Raw genomic sequence first — 18,385 nt, 5'->3', positions numbered from 1 at the left:
TTATTATTATTACTATTAATATTATTATTATTATTATTATCAGTGCATAAAATATTTACTGACAGCCTTAATAAACTTACAACTAGCATGTTTTTACATTTATTAGACTCAACAGTGACTACGTTGCAGACTCAGGAAATAATAACTGACATTTGACTTTAACATTAAAAAAGCAACCACTCTGTTCATGTTCTCCTCCTCTGTACTCCACCAGGGGGCCCAGAACGATCATCAATGACGCAGTCCGTATGAAGTGAATCATTAAACTGCGCCCGCTTCACGCTCAGAAGAGAACATCACAACTCATCATCGTGGGTAGCGAGACCAAACTCATTTGGAAACACACTTCTCAGTCAGAAACTATAGAAATGATCCCTAAAAGTATAGTCTTAACCCCCCCCACTGTCCACAGCAGTCACTTGTTCTCCCAGCTGACACTCTCTGTCACGGTGTCCCCACACAATACCCACAATGCCCTGCGAGTGACGCTGACGGACCTGACGGAGGAGTGCTTGATACATCGTGGAGGGAGCCTGATATCAAAACGTCACTGAGTGGGCGTGGCTCCCAGTTCAGTGACGTCAAAACTTCATGATGCGACGTGCGAGTGAAATCACAAACCTCTAGCAGCTACTGGGCCACGTGGGCTGCCGTAGACATGTGGCCCAGGAGCAAGAGGACCTCCTACATGAAGAGAGACGTGATGAGGAGAACGAGAAGATTGTGTTATGACAGCAGCTGGAATGACTGAGACTCCACACATCAGCTGGTTTGACATCCCATAATGTCTGATACTGTGAAGCACTGGGTGAAGAAGACGAGGAGCAGCTGATGTTCTGTGGAGCAATAATCACACAAATGCTGCTCCTGTGTGTCCATCAACTACACTCAACTCTTGTTGCTGTCTCTTCCTGTGGTCTCTTAAGTTACACAGTTTTCATTACTTTTACTATGATTATTATCAGTAGTAGTAGTAGTAGTAGTAGTAGTGTAGTATTTTATTATGTTTTATATGTGTGTGTGTGTGTGTGTATATATATATTTATATATACATATGTATATATATTTATATATATGTATATGTATATATATATTTATATATATATATATATATATATGTATATGTATATTAGGCCTGGGCGATAAATCGATTACAATAATAATCGCGATTAAAAACTCCACGATAACGATGATAAATGCATGAGCTGTTATTTCGATAACCCAACCAATCCGGAGAGGAGAGAAACAAGCGCGTGCTAAATGAACAGCCAATCCCAGCAGAGAAACAACGGCGTGCTTCCTTCCCTCCACCCGCCTCCTCTCACTCACAACAACTCAGATGGGAGACACACACAGCCGTCCGCTAAATCTAGTTATAGGAACATGTAGAAATGAGTAGCGAGGAGCAATCAGAAGTCGAGGGAAGTGAAGAAACTGTCCAAAATGTGCCTGAGAACTGTACCCCTGATACCAAGGGTGAGGAGGAATCTGAAAACGTCCAGCAGGATGAAATAGTGGCAAAGAAAGGCAATACCAGATCTGTGATTTGGAATTGGTTCGGCTACCTCAGGTCCGACAAAGTACAGGCTAACGCTAAGTGCAAATTACGTCGGAGAACAGTCCCAAGCAAAACGGGAAACACCACGAACCTCTTTCAACATCTCAACAAGTACCACGATAAAGAATGGTATGAAAGCCAGAGTTTACGTTTTCATGCTAGCCTCCCCGCAGGTAATGCTAAAAACAACGCACTGCTGGGAGTGTGCCGCATGATACTCCCGCTAGTAGTAGTAGCCTAGCTAGTGACAGCGCTAAGCAAACAGTTGCTCATCAAACAACAATACAGTCAGCCTTTAAAGCAGCTACATGAAAAAAATCGACGCGGTACAGAAACATAACCAGAGCAGTGACGTGCAATATTGTACTGTCTGTCTGTACCTCTTTTTATTTTTGTTTTTATTTTATTTAATCAGTTCAGTACACTACCTCTAAAATGTTTAAGAGATGTTAAAAACAAGGCATATAATCCTCAACATTTAAGTTATTTTATTTCAGTACATCTAAGATGTAAAAAAATAATACAAATGTCTTGGTTCTGTCGGGTTGTTGTTGAATGTTTTGTATTGTCATACATTCTAACAATAAATATATAAAAATAATCCTTCTGGTTTCTTTGCGGTCCAAGGAGAATACTAATATTAAAACTATTATTGATTTAAAATAAAATAAAAAATTAAAAAAATTAAAAAAATCATATCGTGATAATTATCGACATCGAGCAATATAAGAAAACATATCGTGATAAAAAAATTTGCCATATCGCCCAGGCCTAATGTATATATATGTATATATATATATATATATATACATATACATATATATTTACACACACACAAATAAATAGTATAATTAAAAATACATGTCGGTGAAATAAATGGCCTAATCGTGGTTTTGTTAAGTGACTTCTCCTTACATCATTTAGATGAGATATATCAGATAACTGCTATCATTTTTAGAATAAGAAAGCTTGTCTGTGTTTTAGTGTCATTGTGAAGCTATTAAACAAAAAAACTTTTTTTTTTAAAAATAAGTTTAAAAAAATTAAAAATAAATTATTGGTATGAGCGATATTACCTTTAGGTATTGGATCAAAATGAAAACCAGCGATATCGCACATCACTAACACACATATAGAGAGGAATCTTTACGGGTTAGTATGTTATATTACAATATAAAGAATCGGCATAGCTGATACCAGTCTGAATTTTTACTGAGTATCAGATTGATAAGAAGATCACCAGGATCGCTGACCACTACTTTACATTTAACATGAATCACCACCACTCTGTTCATGTTCTCCTCCTCAGGACTCCACTAGGGGGCCCAGAACGATCATCAATGACGCAGTCCGTATGATGTGAATCATTAAACTGCGTCCGCTTCACGCTCAGAAGAGAACATCACAACTCATCATCGTGGGTAGCGAGACCAAACTCATTTGGAAACACATTTCTCAGTCAGAAACTATAGAAATGATCCCTAAAAGTATAGTCTTAACTTCCTACGCGTCCACAGCGGGATCTTACCATGCCGGCAGCCGCTCCTCTGTCACGGTGTCCCCCTCTGTCACAGTGTCCCGTCACTGTCTCACACAATCTTCGGTGGCGTTAAAGTCCGCAACATGTACGACAACATGACCGCTGTTTGGGCGGATTTTTATGTGTCCTTAAAACGGCGTTAGTGCTCATACTAACACTTTAACATGTATTACCCACAATGCATTGCCGGCGACACAAATACGTGACTTAAAACGTCCCTTAATCTTACACACTGGGTGGATTTCAGAAGGGAATCTTCGTGAGGAGACCTCGACTACATAGAATTCATATTATTTATTTTTATTTTCAGTGCGATGCGTCCAATATTAATCGGTAAATTATAAATGTTCACGATGCTTTCGGAACGGTGCGTGGTTACTCATGATCCGGAGGGGAACTGAACACCGGAACAAAAGTTCCGCTTGTCATTGCGAGGAAACTGATACGTATTTCAATACTGGGCCGCTTTGTCATTGCGTCATCAATTGAGGACACGTGATCTCATTTCTATTCCAAAATAGTTTAGTGTTAAGAAAAAAAATCTCCTCAGGTTCTTAAAAAAAATAAAAGCATATAAATATCGCGGCCCCAGACCCGCCCAAACAAGTACACACATATATAAAATTATTATTATTATTATTATTATTATTATTATTATTATTATTATTATTATTATTATTATTTTAAAGCAATCGCTTTCTTCTACGGTTTGTCTGCAGGCCCAGACATTCAGACCTGCGGCTCTGGTCCTGCATTTGAAGACCCCAAAGTTTTCTAATTTTTTTTGTTGTTGTTTTTTTTTCCCTTATACGACAGTCCCGCCTGCTGGACGCCTGCAAAACTGCAACTACATCATCGTCCCACTCAAAAACAACTTTTCGTCTTCCAAGTTTCATTTTTAAAATGTTCCGGTTACGTGTTCGGAAAAAAGACACCTGCTCCTCGTTCAACTCGGACATTCTGTCACAACTTGCAGCCACAAACCAACAGGGACTCCGTCATTACGCTGCGGTCAAGCCAAGCGACAGTTCGACAAAAGCGGTCGAGCCAGCAGGCACTCGCTTTTTGCTTGCTCCGTGTACACCAGGTATTACGGTAGTCATTGTACTCAATGGGGAAACGAAATAGAATCGCTTTTCACTTTACTTTTTTGTTGCTTTGAACGCATTCACTTCTCATAAAGTTGGTTGCTGTCTAAAAAGTGAAGGGGCGGCAAACCCTCGCCTCAAAGTGTTTACTTAACAGTTGGTTAAGTCGTGACGTCAGTGGGGGGGTGAGCGCTCCCGCGAGATGAACGTTCTCCGAAACACAACTTGCAGTAACAGACTTGACCACGAACCACCGTCTACTTTAGCTTCACAAGTTACAGCGTCCATTAGCTAGTTTAGCTAGTTAGCTGCACACAGCTCCCATGGCAATTCACTTATTAGCTAAACGGCTACCGAGTCAATTAGCTTACCTGTTGGTCACATCTCCGGAGTCCCAAGTTGGATGTTTTCTTTGAAACTTTCTTGGCCGCAGACAAAATCAGTAATTAAAAAAATAAAAATAAAACTACAAGGCACTTTAGCCGTGACAACAAAGCCAGTTGCGCATATTTTCTTGCGCAGACGTCTAATTGGCTTGTGTAACCGTGTTGCGCATGCGGGTTAGGGCACAGTGGCACTAAAGTACTGCGCCGTTCAGGTCAAGAAGCTGACGAGAGGTGAGGTGTGATCAGTATCTATCTAGTTACTGTGCAATACTGCTTGAAGCACAGTAATATTTGACGGTGGGGGACACCGTGTCGTTAAAAACCAAAGCGGCAAAAACTCGGATGACTAAATTTCAGGCGTCACCTTCTACTTTACTCATAACACAAAACCCAAGACTCAATACCACATGGATGAATAAAACAACATCAGATTGCAGACGTGACGTCAACACAACGCACATATTTATTTCCACATTTCTTTTTTCTTTTTTTTACAATTAAAATGGAAGCGGCGCTGACGGCTGGTATTTCCTCCAGGTCAGTGACGCTCAGGCAGGGACGGGAGGAGGAGGAGGAAGGGACAGGAGGAGGGAGGGATCAAACACTTCATAGTCATACACACAGACCTACAAATGAGGGAGTGGAGAGCCTGCGACTGGGGTTGCAGGGAGGTCACAAACACAGACATGCGCTCACAACTTGATTATCTTCATTAATTGCGGTCACTCTGAATGGACAGTACAGGTCACCCGAGGTCACAGAGTGGTCCGTGAAAACCCCTCGGGATGCAAAGACCTTGCGACACAGATGTTAGCTGCTATGCGCAGGTCATACGCGTGCAATCAAGATAAAAGTTACCCATCGGGGGCCTTATAATGTTCCTTAACATGTCAAAAAATATATGTTGATGCATCTAAAGACATGCCAAGTGCAGCGATAGGGTTGTAGGAATATGAGATTCTATATTATATATATATATGGTGTATAAAATACCAACGTCTCATTGCTAACGGCTCTACTTTGTATGGATAAAAATAAAGGAATTCTTTGAGCATGCAGAGGGGGTGCGAACATTTAAATGTGAATTTATGAATATATATATTCAATAATAAATAACTGCATCACCCTTTGCGTTTTCTGCATGCTACTCAGAATGTCGCTAATGGGATTCCTTCCGCTGATGTTCACAGCACTCACACTCGGTGGAGTCGTAATGCAAACAAGTTGTTTGTTTCTGTGCCTTTTCCAAGCCTGTCCAACCCCCCCTAGCCCCCCCCCTCTTCAGGGATCCTCCGTGTATCGCCTCCACAGTCGGCGCACCTGTCGTCCGGTCCCGGAGCGAACGCAGCTGGCGAAGGACAAGCGGTGCCGGCTCTTCACCTGGTGGAGCACGCAAACACACAAACAGCAGCAGCAGCAGGTGAGAACCTGGAACATCTGGAGCATCTGGAGCACCTCCTCTCGCTTTAATCTTATTGTATCCTTGGTACTTATCTGCTCGCCAGCTCCTTCTTCAGGCAGGATCTAAACGAGGTGGCGCGCTCCATAGATTTATAGCCCTGCGTGCGGGGGTCAGGTGACGTGCCAAAGCAAAGAGGGGGGAGGGGAGGGGGGGTATTTAAAAAGAAAGAAAGAAAGTTTGAGATGGAAAATGTAGTAATAAGAGGGGAAATGGGAACAAGAGAGAAGAAGGTTTGAGTGTCACAGAGGTGTGTGTGTGTGTGTGTGTGTTGAAGAGAGGAGAGAAGAGAGAAGAGGAAAGAGTCAGTAGTGTGAGAAGAAGAAGAAGAAGAAGAAGAAGAAGAAGAAGAAGAAGACGAAGGTTTAGACGCAGTGTCTGGAAGCTGCTCTGCAGTGTGGTGGGTGTGCAGGGTGGTGTTAGTATTTTCCTGCAGGACATCATGCGTGTTGCAGCGCAGTGGGCAGTGAACTGAATCCTAACCTACCAGTAGAGGGCAGTATCACCCCATGGGGAAAAAAAAATAAACCCTTGGAAAAAAATCTCCCAGCTGTTGGAGGTCCAGTGTGTAACATTTGGCTTGGTGAATGATTTTTTTTAACATCGTAAAATATTAATATACTGCCCGTAAATACATGAATAAAAGTGTATACTTGCAGTACAATAAAAATGTTCATTGGTTTTCCCACCATTCAAATGGTTCAGATCGTTTAGAGGGTCTTGCTTCCACTCAGTTCCACTCATCTTGCACCAGCATGTTTCTAAGGAAGCCTGGTGTGGACAATCCAGCTGTCTGACAGCATAGCGTTTGGTATTTAGGCTGAACACTAGGGGGCGTCATCAAAAAAAACAAAAAAAAAACAACCAAGAAGAAGACAAAGAAGAAGGTGGGCCGCATATCCAGGTTTGGGTGTGCAGGGCCACTGTAGTTCACTGGCAAGCTCAGGAGAGACACAGCGAGCGAAAGACGCTGCAATCTAAAGTGCAACCACTCGATGTCGCCGTTTCTTCTTCAAAGTCTCCAAATATTTCCACACTGGACCTTTGAAAACCTTCCTCGGGTTCAGCTCCTTCTCTCTCTCTCTCTCTCTCTCTCTCTCTCTCTCTGACCCTCCAGGTGTCCTGAGGGCGTGGCTTCCTCACCCGGGCTCCTCGGTGCAGCCGGTCCTTCATGATGCCGATGAACTCCTTGTAGGACAGCTGGTCGTCGTGATCTACGTCGAAGATCTTGAAGATGGTGTGGACGAGGTGTCGCGTCAGCTTCAGGCCCGTGGCCACGTACACGGCCCGGGCAAACTCATCTGCCGTCAGGGAGCAGAGGCCAACAGTCCTGCAGTTAATGCTGCATTCAATCTGAGGTGCAATATCTTTGTTTGTGTTTTGGAACGCAATACTTCTTTCAATTCCTTCTTTGTGCAACAGTTTTGTTTTTTTTTTGTATTCTTAGTTCTTTAGGAATTTAGCAGAGAGACAGGGAGAGAGAGAGAGGGAGAGGGAGGGAGAGAGGGAGAGGGAGAGACAGGGAGGGAGAGAGAGAGGGAGGGAGACAGGGAGAGGGAGAGAGAGAGAGAGAGAGAGAGAGAGGGAGGGAGACAGGGAGAGAGAGGGAGAGAGAGGGTGTGTGTGTGTGGCCACACTCTGCCCACCTTGTCCGATGGAGCGGGATGCAAAGTTGTACATCTGCATGGCGATGGCAAAGTCCTCCAGGTTGTTGAGGAACTGGAAGAAGGACCTGAACTCGTCGAAGGTGATGCCCTGGAGAACAATCAGAGGAACACCGAGGCACAGCGGGGTGCCGCAGAGAACGCTGCAGAATCAACAACGCTAGAATATAGTCACAATTATTCCAGCGCAGCCTGCAGCCAGCTGAAGAGCTACAGAGGTGTGTGTGTGTGTGTGTGTGTGTGTGTGTGTGTGTGTGTGTGTGTGTGTGATTGTGTGTGTGTGTGTGTGTGTGTGGACAGAGTGAATGAACTCATATAAAGAACATCAGAGTGGGTCTGCCACAGCCACATGCTCCCTTAAAGGCCCAGTGTGCACAATTTGGAGATTTTGAAGAAGAAACAGTGACATCAAGTGGTCACACTGGAGATGGCAACAACCTTTCGCACCCCCCACGACCCCCCCTTCATCTCCATCTGAGCTTGCCAGTGAACTACGGCAGCCTTACGCACACAAAAACACCTGGATAGCTCGTGCACCTTCTTCTTCAACTGACTGAAAAAAACTGCAAGCAAGACTAACGATATATGATGTATATATGTATATACATACATACATATATACATATACATACATATATACATAATATATATACATATATATGTATATGTATATATATGTATATACATAAATACATATGTACATATATACATATATACGTATATGTATGTATGTATATATGTATGTATGTATGTACATACATACATACATACATATATACGTATATGTATATATGTATGTATGTATGTATGTATATACATATATACATACATACGTATATGTATGTATTATGGCATGCCGTTCAGGAAATGTTTGAATATACTGAATCAAAACTCTGCATAAATACTTTGAACACAAAGGGTAAACTAAAATTTGGAAAACCGAATTATTTTTTATTGTACTGCGAGTATACATTTCTATGAACGTATTTATGGGATGTATTTTGAGCTTGTTGCCAATGCAAAATCATAAATTGGGTCAAATTTTACACATTGGACCTTTAAATAAAAAGGCAAATGAGCGAATGTGACGACATGTTAATAACGCCATTGTGCAGCGACCAACCTCCTGCTTCATCCACAGCATCATAGCGGACAGCAGGGCGGCACCAGAGAGAGAGAGAGAGAGAGAGAGAGGGAGAGAGAGACAGAGAGATAGAGAGAGTGGCGTGGCTTCAGAACTGCGTGTTCAACAGGTGAAATCTCGCTGCTTCAAAACAATTAAAAAAAAAAAAAAAAAGACAGACTCAAGCAGAGCGCCCCCTGTTTTTCATTCGGTGTCGACAAACGAGGCGAGGTAAAGTGAGGCGACGCCACGCGGCCGCAGGAAGGAAGACGGAGGGAGGAATTCAGGAAGCGCAGTCCAGTTGAAATCCGTCCCGCAGGTGACGGCCAATAGGAGCGCAGCTCTGAGACCAGGGACAAACTGTCACAGCTGGAGGTCAGCTGGAGGTCAGCTCACTTCAGCTGGAGGTCAGCTGGAGGTCAGCTCACCTCAGCTGGAGGTCAGCTGGAGGTCAGCTCACCTCAGCCGAATGCTCACAGCAGAGTTTATTCTGCAGGCCTGCTGCCGTTCAACATTTCTGCACATTAGCTCTAAAAGGATGAAAAGACCTCAAGGCAGAGTTCAGTTTTTCATCATCACTCCTCTTCCACGCCTGCCCCCGCCCCCGCCGCCACCCCTCCGCTGCCTCCTCAGCTCAGGGTCCCGGGCCAGAACCTGAGGATTCTCCCCCGAAGCCGACTGAAGACTGCACCTTGTCGTCCGGGATGCACTGGCGGACGTTCTCCAGGTAGGCGCTGATGTTCTCCACGTTGGTGAAGCGCAGCAGGATCTTGGCAAAGTCCTCCTCGCTGATGGTGGTCATGCCCTTGGAGTAGGTGAGGAACTCGATCTCCAGCACCTCCGTCTGGATGTTGTCCATGAACCTGAGTCAAACCCACCACACAAACACTCACAACGGCGTCTCCCATCCAAACCCCATAGAGGCCGACGGTCTCCCCCCCGCCGCACGCTCATTCTTTGCACTCTGGAATTTCTTCTTTTTTTTTGTTCGGAGTTGACGTTGGAATTCCGCGTCAATGTTCCACTCACTCTACCACTTGAGGTTGACATCATCACAAGCTGGCACGTTGACCTCATGCAAGGCTAAAACAGAGATTAGCTTATCGCAAAATCTTGATTTGTGTTAGCCTTAGCGTTAGCGGTCCTTCCTCATTCAGTACCTGTAGAAGTCGTCAAAGGTCAGCTCAGCCTTCCCCTTCTTCCCAAAGAAGTGGACCAGCAGGGTGGTGTCGATGGTGATGTTCTCATCCATCCGCTGCAGGTCAGCAGATGAGGAGGAGAAGAAGAAGAAGAGGAAGAAAAAGGAGGAGAGGAAGAAGAAGAAGGAGGAGGAGGAGAAGAAGAAGGAGGAGGAGAAGGAGAAGAAGAAGGAGGAGAAGAAGAAGAGATGGTCACAGCTGGTCAGTCTCCAGGGTGCCGGGGGGGGGGGGGGGTGTTCTCAGTGCGGCGGGCAAATCAGCAGCGAAGAGCAAAAACGATCAACAGCCGCTGGGGTGGGACAAACAGTCAGCAGCCATCAGGAAAGCAACAAGGAGAAGCAGCCGTCCAGGCAGCAGGAAGCAGACAGCAGGAAGCAGGCAGCAGGAAGCAAGAAGCAGGCAGCAGGAAGCAGGCAGCAGGAAGCAGGAAGCAGGCAGCAGGTAGCAGGAAGCAGGCAGCAGGAAGCAGGAAGCAGCGCAGGGTTGGACAGAAGACAGAAGAAGAGATGGGACGTTCCTCCTCATCTCATCTTCAAGCAGCCTTCTGGAGAGGGGATCACAACATTTCTATACGACGCTCTACGAACGTTCTCTTCCTTTCTCACTCTATCAGTGTTTTATTTCATTCCTTCGTTTCTCTTTCACTGATACAATTGTTCCCGTCTTTGCAGTGTTTTGTTGCCGTAATTATGTCGATTTCACCACTGTGGGATGAATGCAGGAGTATTAATAAAGATGTCAGGAGGGTGTTTGGGCTTTTTTTCAGCAGCAGCAGCAGCGTGAAACACACACCAACGCCCCAAGCAGCCCCCCCCCCCCCCCCAACCACTAACACCAACAGCAACAGGTTGGGGTGGGGGGAATGAGCCAGCTGACGGGAGGAATGAGAGAGAGGACGTGGGAGACAAAGTCACGCGCGCATGCACGCGCACGCACACACACACACACACACACACACACACACACACACACATATATAGAGGTATGAGAGACAGTGAGCTGCAACACGCACAGACGCTTTGAGGCCGCTGCGCCTTGCGACCTCCACGCACGGGTGTGCAGATGCTGCGCTGAAGCGACAAGGCACGGCGTCCAATCACAGCAGCGACCAATCACAGCAGAGAGGGGAAAGCGAGCCCACATAGTGAGGTGAATGTGGAGCGTGTGAGCCGACTCCACCTTTTTCCGCCGTGGAAACACCCGCTGGCTTTCATTTCATTGTATTTCTATTGCAGTTATTTATTTTCTAATGCGTTGTTTCCTCTTTAGAGGGTGTTTTTATTTTTTATTCTACTCAATCAGCTGTTGATGGTTTTAGAGGGGGAGATTTTTGGATTTATTTTTATTTTTATTTTTTATTTTTGCTGTATCTTGTGGTCACCACCACAATCAAGTTCATGAGACAGAAAAAAATAAAACGTACAAAATAATCAGTACCCCCGCCCCCCCTAATGTTGAAGCCGTCAGAAAAAGGTGACTGGAAGGAGGGAGGAGGAAAAAACACAGCAGCAGCAGCAGCAGGAAAAAGATAAAGAAACAATAAGAAGAGCATTTATGCCATTTCCATCACTCTCATCATCATCATCATCATCATCATCATCATCATCATCATCATCACCACTCTGGTGGTCACCACGATGCCGATCGTGGTTCTACCTCCAGGGTAAAATCCTAACGGCCGGTGAAGTTCCAGAGGAGAGTGTCAGACGAGAAACGTTCAGGTTAGCATTAGCATTAGCATTAGCACAGAAAGAGCCTCCTCAAACAACAGAAAGAAGCACACAACACTGCCTCATTGCATTCAGGTTACAAGTATTTGTTTGGTGTTTTGGTGTGTGTGTGTGTGTGTGTGTGTGTGTGTGTGTGTGTTCTGTTAATGTTGCTGGATGTTTTGAACGCTCCAGACCAAACAGATGCCTTTGAGGAGATGTGGCTTGATCATGGATGCTGCTGATTGGTGGTGACCTCAAGGGGGAAGCAATGTCTTCTGGGAACATGAACATCAAAGGCCCCTCTCCCCTCCCCCCACCCACCAGACCACCGACACCAACACCAACACAAGCTCCACTCCCAGCATTCACTCTGATTCACTCTGCCGTCTCGTCTGGCCCCCTCGTCTCTGATTGGCCGAGCCGGGGGGGGGGGGTCATTTTGTTTTTCATTGAGTCGCTGGTTACGAACGACTGGAGGGACTGATGCACGATTCCCTCTTTGATCTGTCGGCTGACACACCACTGACTGACGACCTTCACCGACGACCTTGATGACGCGCCCAGCGTCCAGGTGCCTCATCCCCTCCTCGGTCTCTCCTATGACTGCCCCCCCCCCCTTGTGGACACCGGCGGTATTGCGGGAGGTTGGTTTGGTTTTGAGGTGAACGTGGACAAACTGGGATTGGCGGCTGAACCTCCGCAGCTGTGGCTACAACACGTGAGGGTGGTCCGCGGCTAATAGCTAGCTGGCCCGTTAGCGAGCTACGAGTCACCTGCCGCTTCATTTTTTTCTCGCTGCCGAGCTGAAAAATGAGGTTGCAAGCTCGCAATCTAAACCTGGAGGTTGACCTCAAGGTTACCTCAAGGGGAAGGGGAAGTCTTCAGAGTGTCGGGGGGGGTGGGCTGGGGTCCTGCAGGTGTGATGTCATTATCAGAAAAACAACAACAAGACGTCGGCTCTAAGAAGCCACGCCTTCCAGTTTCTCCAGCGGCTTCCTGGCAAACACGTCACCTTGAACGCACCACGACAAGCCCCCGGCATTCCTGGAAGTGTGTCTGGCACCACCCAGGTCAGCGGCCCCTCCTCCCCGGCCCCACCTTGAGAGAGGACGTCATTCTGGCCACGCCCACTGAGGCCTTACACACACACACACACACACACACACACCTGGAACCTGCTTTTGCCTGTTTGTCCGTCTGCAGCTCCGACACACTTTGATCACGACGGTAAAAACAGTCATTAGCCGCGTGCTAACGCTAAAACGCGCCCCCCCCTCCCCCAACTCCCTCCCTCTCCGCCCCCCCCCCCCACTCCCCACTCACCATCACCTGTGATTGACAGCTCCTCTCTTCCTCTCTGCAAATGTTACTTTAACTCCTTCCATCTCCCGCCTCTGATCCATGACCCCCCATCCACCCCACCCCCTCTACCCCTCCCCACCTCCCACCCCCACCCCCCACACCCTCCAGCAGTCACTCGGCCCATCCCCCCCCGAGACAACAGTGACTAATCTGTGGAGTAAACACGTCTTTGCTTTAAATACAAGCTTCCTCCTTCCAGTCGTTCGCTACCCCGACTCCCTCCCTCCCTCCCTCCCTTCCTCCCTCCCTCCCTCCCCTTCCACCACACCCACTTTGCTGCTCGGTTTGATCGCCCTCTCCCTGCTGTGACCTCTGACCTCTCTGAATTCCTCTCTCACACTTTTGAGTTGCCATTTTTCCAACTCTTGTGTCCATTGCGCTCTTTTTTTTTTTTAAAAGCTTGAACACTTTAAATGCCCTGTACCCCGACCCCCCCCCCCCCCCCCCTCCCCACCTCCACTGTCATGCTGTGTCTGTTCTACCCAGTGGGACGGGACGTCCCGCCAGATGAATGAGAGGCTGCTTGGTGTAAATCAAAGGTCAGGGCCCACGGTGCTCTTCTGTCATTACCCCCCCCACCCCCCCACACCTCCCAAGCTTCCGCTTCCACAACAGCGGCAGGCCTGTCATTACTCCCAGCTAGCTTGCTCGCTAGCACCGCCATGAATCACTGCTGGGATGAGCAGCTGCTAGACCTTGCACTGCTGCTGCTAACAACAACAACAACAACAATAATCATCATCATCATCATCATCATCATATTAGAAATAATTAATAAACCTCTCCAGGTCGGTGGAGAGACGCTGCCTCAGGTGGAGGAGCTCCAGTATCTCCAGCTCTGCTTCACCAGTGAGGGAAAGATGGAGCAGAAGATCGACAGGTGGATCGGTGCAGCGTCTGCAGTGATGCGTTCACTGCACCGATCTGTGGTGGTGAAGAAGGAGCTGAGCTGAAAGGAGAAGCTCTGGATGTACTGGTGGACCTACGTTCCCACCCTCACCTCTGGTCAGGAGCTTTGGGTGGTGAAAGAACGAGATCAACTCGACTGAGAGGAGTTTCCTCCGTAGGGTGGCTGTTGGAGCACCCTGAGGGACAGGCTGAGGAGGAGCTGGGTGAGGAGGTCTGGGTGAGGAGCTCTGTGTGAGGAGGAGCTGGGTGAGGAGCTGGGTGAGGAGCTCAGGGTGAGGAGCTCTGGGTGAGGAGCTCTGTGTGAGGAGGAGCTGGGTGAGGAGCTCAGGTGAGGAGCTCAGGTGAGGAGGAGCTGGGTCACCTGGAGAGGTGTTCCAGGCAGGACCCACCAGGAGGAGACCCTGAGGAAGAGCCAGGACACCCTGGAGGGACCAAGTCTCTCTCAGCTGGCCTGGGAACACCTTGTGGTCCCACTGGATGAGCTAGAGGAGGTGACTGGGGTCAGGGAAGTCCAGCGGTCTCTGCTGCCCCCGACACCCAACTCCATCAGTGGCAGAAGATGAATGGATTGGTGGACAATCCATAAATGAGTTTGTTTTAAGTCAGTTTCAGTTTGCAGAGGCGGGAGGTTCGAGGTGACGAGGCGCAAAACTGGGACACCGACACGTTCAAGCGGCGACGCCCTGGCAACCTTTGATCAGAATCAGATCAGAAACGACGAGAAAACCCAGTTGCAAAATGCAAAATTGGCCGTTCTCAGCTCCCGTAGTGAAGGTTCAGCAGAGCAGTAGGTTCTTCACTGGGGGAGTCTGAGGACCAACAGCAGCGGCTTTTATCCTCATTCTGAAGTTAAAGACATACATTTATTCCACAAAAATAGAAATGCCCACTTTCTATCACATCTGGTCAATAAATGACGGGAATTTTTTAATTGAACTGTGAGTCCTGAAAAATGTTGTTGTTTTTTTGTTTTTTTGTTTTTTTAATAAATTTAAAATCCCTTTTTTGGCGGGAAACTGTCCACAAGCTGCGACCCAGTCAAAACAGCTCTGTGACCCTCTTCTGGGCCACCAGCCACCAGTTAAGAAACACTGCACCAGAGTTGCTGGTCTACAGCAGGGCCTCGGTGGTCAATAATGATGATGGTCACTGGTAGGATGTTACATCATCAGATATACCAGGAGGACTGCTGTGGGCCGCATCAGGAGACAGTGGAGATGTTCAGCGAGAACAACACCACACCAACTAACACACACACACATACACACACTGACACACTGACACACAGATAACAAGGCACGGACACACACATAGAGGAGCATCAGATGGAGACACAGCAGGTTGTGTCTGTACGGACAACAGTGGAGTGACAGCAGAAGATCCAGGAGGAGCCAGAGTGGCTTTGATGAAGGACCAACAGCAGCCCATCAAGGTGTCCATGAAGAACCAAACCCATCAAGGTGTCCATGAAGAACCAAACCCATCAAGGTGTCCATGAAGAACCAAACCCATCAAGGTGTCCATGAAGAACCAAACCCATCAAGATGTCCATGAAGAACCAAACCCATCAAGGTGTCCATGAAGAACCAAACCCATCAAGGTGTCCATGAAGAACCAAACCCATCAAGATGTCCATGAAGAACCAAACCCATCAAGGTGTCCATGAAGAACCAAACCCATCAAGGTGTCCATGAAGAACCAAACCCATCAAGGTGTCCATGAAGAACCAAACCCATCAAGGTGTCCATGAAGAACCAAACCCATCAAGGTGTCCATGAAGAACCAAACCCATCAAGGTGTCCATGAAGAACCAAACCCATCAAGGTGTCCATGAAGAACCAAACCCATCAAGGTGTCCGTGAAGAATCAAACCCATCAAGGTGTCCGTGAAGAACCAAACCCATCAAGGTGTCCGTGAAGAATCAAACCCATCAAGGTGTCCGTGAAGAACCAAACCCATCAAGGTGTCCGTGAAGAATCAAACCCATCAAGGTGTCTATGAAGAACCAAACCCATCAACGTTTCTATGAAGAACCAAACCCATCAAGGTGTCCGTGAAGAACCAAACCCATCAAGATGTCCATGAAGAACCAAACCCATCAAGGTGTCCATGAAGAATCAAACCCATCAAGGTGTCCGTGAAGAACCAAACCCATCAAGGTGTCCGTGAAGAACCAAACCCATCAAGGTGTCCGTGAAGAACCAAACCCATCAAGGTGTCCATGAAGAACCAAACCCATCAAGGTGTCTATGAAGAATCAAACCCATCAAGGTGTCCATGAAGAACCAAACCCATCAAGGTGTCCGTGAAGAACCAAACCCATCAAGGTGTCCATGAAGAACCAAACCCATCAAGATGTCCGTGAAGAACCAAACCCATCAAGGTGTCCATGAAGAACCAAACCCATCAAGATGTCCATGAAGAATCAAACCCATCAAGGTGTCTGTGAAGAACCAAACCCATCAAGATGTCCATGAAGAACCAAACCCATCAAGTTGTCCATGAAGAATCAAACCCATCAAGGTGTCCAAGAAGAACCAAACTCATCAAGGTGTCCGTGAAGAATCAAACCCATCAAGGTGTCCGTGAAGAACCAAACCCATCAAGGTGTCCGTGAAGAATCAAACCCATCAAGGTGTCCGTGAAGAACCAAACCCATCAAGATGTCCGTGAAGAACCAAACCCATCAAGATGTCCATGAAGAATCAAACCCATCAAGGTGTCTGTGAAGAACCAAACCCATCAAGATGTCCGTGAAGAACCAAACCCATCAAGGTGTCCGTGAAGAATCAAACCCATCAAGGTGTCCGTGAAGAACCAAACCCATCAAGGTGTCCATGAAGAATCAAACCCATCAAGGTGTCTATGAAGAACCAAACCCATCAACGTTTCTATGAAGAACCAAACCCATCAAGATGTCCGTGAAGAACCAAACCCATCAAGATGTCCATGAAGAACCAAACCCATCAAGGTGTCCATGAAGAATCAAACCCATCAAGGTGTCCGTGAAGAACCAAACCCATCAAGGTGTCCGTGAAGAACCAAACCCATCAAGGTGTCCATGAAGAACCAAACCCATCAAGGTGTCTATGAAGAATCAAACCCATCAAGGTGTCCATGAAGAACCAAACCCATCAAGGTGTCCATGAAGAATCAAACCCATCAAGGTGTCCATGAAGAACCAAACCCTGGTCCTGTGGGAGGACGGCTCGGGTGCAGGGAGGCGGCTGGACGACGGGAGGAAAAACTGATGGGAAGTGAGAGAAAGCAAAAGAAGAAGGTGGGAGTGGCCTGGTGGTGCTTCTGTGGATCCTACACACACAAGCAGAAGCACCACCACTGGTGGAGGAGGCGGAGGAGCAGAAGCTGTCTGTTCTATCAAGCAGGAAGATGAAAGAATGAATGAATAAATCAATCAAAGATAAAGATGAGGAGTCAGTCGGTCGGTCTGCAGGTGTGACGTCGGGATGAAGCCAGTCCAGGATGAAGAGCAGCTGACGGAGGAGGTTCCACCATCAGCTGGACAGGTGAGGAGTCACCTCAGGATGGAGCTTCAGGACCTCAAGGACCGGCGTGTCACCTGAGGCCTGATTTACGAAGATCGTATTGTGACGATGATATTGGTAGGAGCTCAGTATAAAGGAATATGAAATATTTGGCTTGCGTTTTGTGTCAAAGCTCCTGCGCTCGCTGCAACCGTCCACACTGGCAGCCAATGAAAAGTTGCACTCTGATTCTCATCCTGTGGCTGGCTTGATAGAGCGGAGAGGTGAGTGAGGCGGTGATGGATGGATGGATGGATGGATGGATGGATGGAGGTGGTGGAGGTGGAGAAGGAAGGGGAAGGGGGGGTCTGTGTACCTCCGCCAGGTCAGAAAAGAGGACTTGGCTGGCGCCTCGTCTCAGGATGTCCCAGTAACTGCGCGCCACCGCTTCCTGACTCTCTTTTCTGAGCACCTGTGGGGAGGGGGGGGGGGGGAGGGAGCAAGTCCACCTGTCGGTCAGCCAGAAAAAACTCTACAAGAAAACCAAAAAAAACAAAAAAACAAGTGACTCTGGAGGTGGAGCTTCTATGTTACTACCTGATACAGTACAAATCCTTAAAAAAAAAACAAATGTCTAGGATACAAATGTTGTGAAGGCCCAGTGTGCTTCATTTAGGATTTTCATCTTGGTTAAAGCTCAACTCACTGCCCAGCAATACAGTAGTGAAAGTGTAAAGTGGTAGAACAATAAAAGGAATTTGGTTTTCCTACCCTTACAACCATGTTTAGTCATATATATATATATGACTCATATTCAACCACGACACCAGAAAACAGACTGAAAACAGACTCTCGTTGTGCTCAGGCCTGCCATCTGCTGGCTCAGACAAAAAACCACG

General features: G+C 47.0%; 1 protein-coding gene, 1 long non-coding RNA gene and 2 other non-coding genes across 4 annotated transcripts; all 4 read right to left on the bottom strand.

Moving 5' to 3' along the window:
* Window positions 1–107: 107 nt before the first annotated feature.
* Window positions 108–4,706, bottom strand: LOC142881800 (uncharacterized). Its single transcript, XR_012925707.1, has 3 exons — window positions 4,558–4,706; window positions 622–684; window positions 108–497 (listed from the first exon to the last, which is right to left on the bottom strand). It is a non-coding gene; the product is annotated as an uncharacterized LOC142881800 (long non-coding RNA).
* Window positions 176–391, bottom strand: LOC142881813 (small nucleolar RNA U3). Its single transcript, XR_012925711.1, has one exon. It is a non-coding gene; the product is annotated as a small nucleolar RNA U3 (small nucleolar RNA).
* LOC142881811 (small nucleolar RNA U3) lies at window positions 2,840–3,055 on the bottom strand. Its single transcript, XR_012925710.1, has one exon. It is a non-coding gene; the product is annotated as a small nucleolar RNA U3 (small nucleolar RNA).
* Window positions 4,707–5,853: 1,147 nt separating the features above from the next.
* Window positions 5,854–18,269, bottom strand: LOC142881810 (calcium uptake protein 3, mitochondrial-like). Its single transcript, XM_076016122.1, has 7 exons — window positions 18,258–18,269; window positions 17,863–17,958; window positions 9,979–10,073; window positions 9,510–9,681; window positions 7,678–7,786; window positions 7,175–7,332; window positions 5,854–5,952 (listed from the first exon to the last, which is right to left on the bottom strand). Exons 1-7 carry the CDS (start codon window positions 18,267–18,269, stop codon window positions 5,854–5,856), a joined length of 741 nt encoding a protein of 246 aa, XP_075872237.1.
* Window positions 18,270–18,385: the final 116 nt, after the last annotated feature.

Source organism: Nelusetta ayraudi, unplaced genomic scaffold (genome assembly GCF_046127955.1).
Source record: "Nelusetta ayraudi isolate G7.1 ecotype Tasmania unplaced genomic scaffold, CSIRO-AGI_Nayr_v1 ptg000218l, whole genome shotgun sequence".
Classification (NCBI taxonomy): Eukaryota; Metazoa; Chordata; class Actinopteri; order Tetraodontiformes; family Monacanthidae; genus Nelusetta; species Nelusetta ayraudi.
Note: the sequence above shows the minus strand (reverse complement) of the source record. Positions and strands in the feature narration are given on the sequence as shown.

Excerpts from the sequence above, each read along its gene's own strand:
- LOC142881810 (XM_076016122.1), bottom strand. Across the intron at positions 10,074-17,862 it reads TCTTTTCTGACCTGGCGGAG|CGGATGGATGAGAACATCAC; the intron begins GTACACAGACCC and ends GCTGACCTGCAG. Across the intron at positions 7,787-9,509 it reads AGTGCATCCCGGACGACAAG|GGCATCACCTTCGACGAGTT; the intron begins GTGCAGTCTTCA and ends ATTGTTCTCCAG.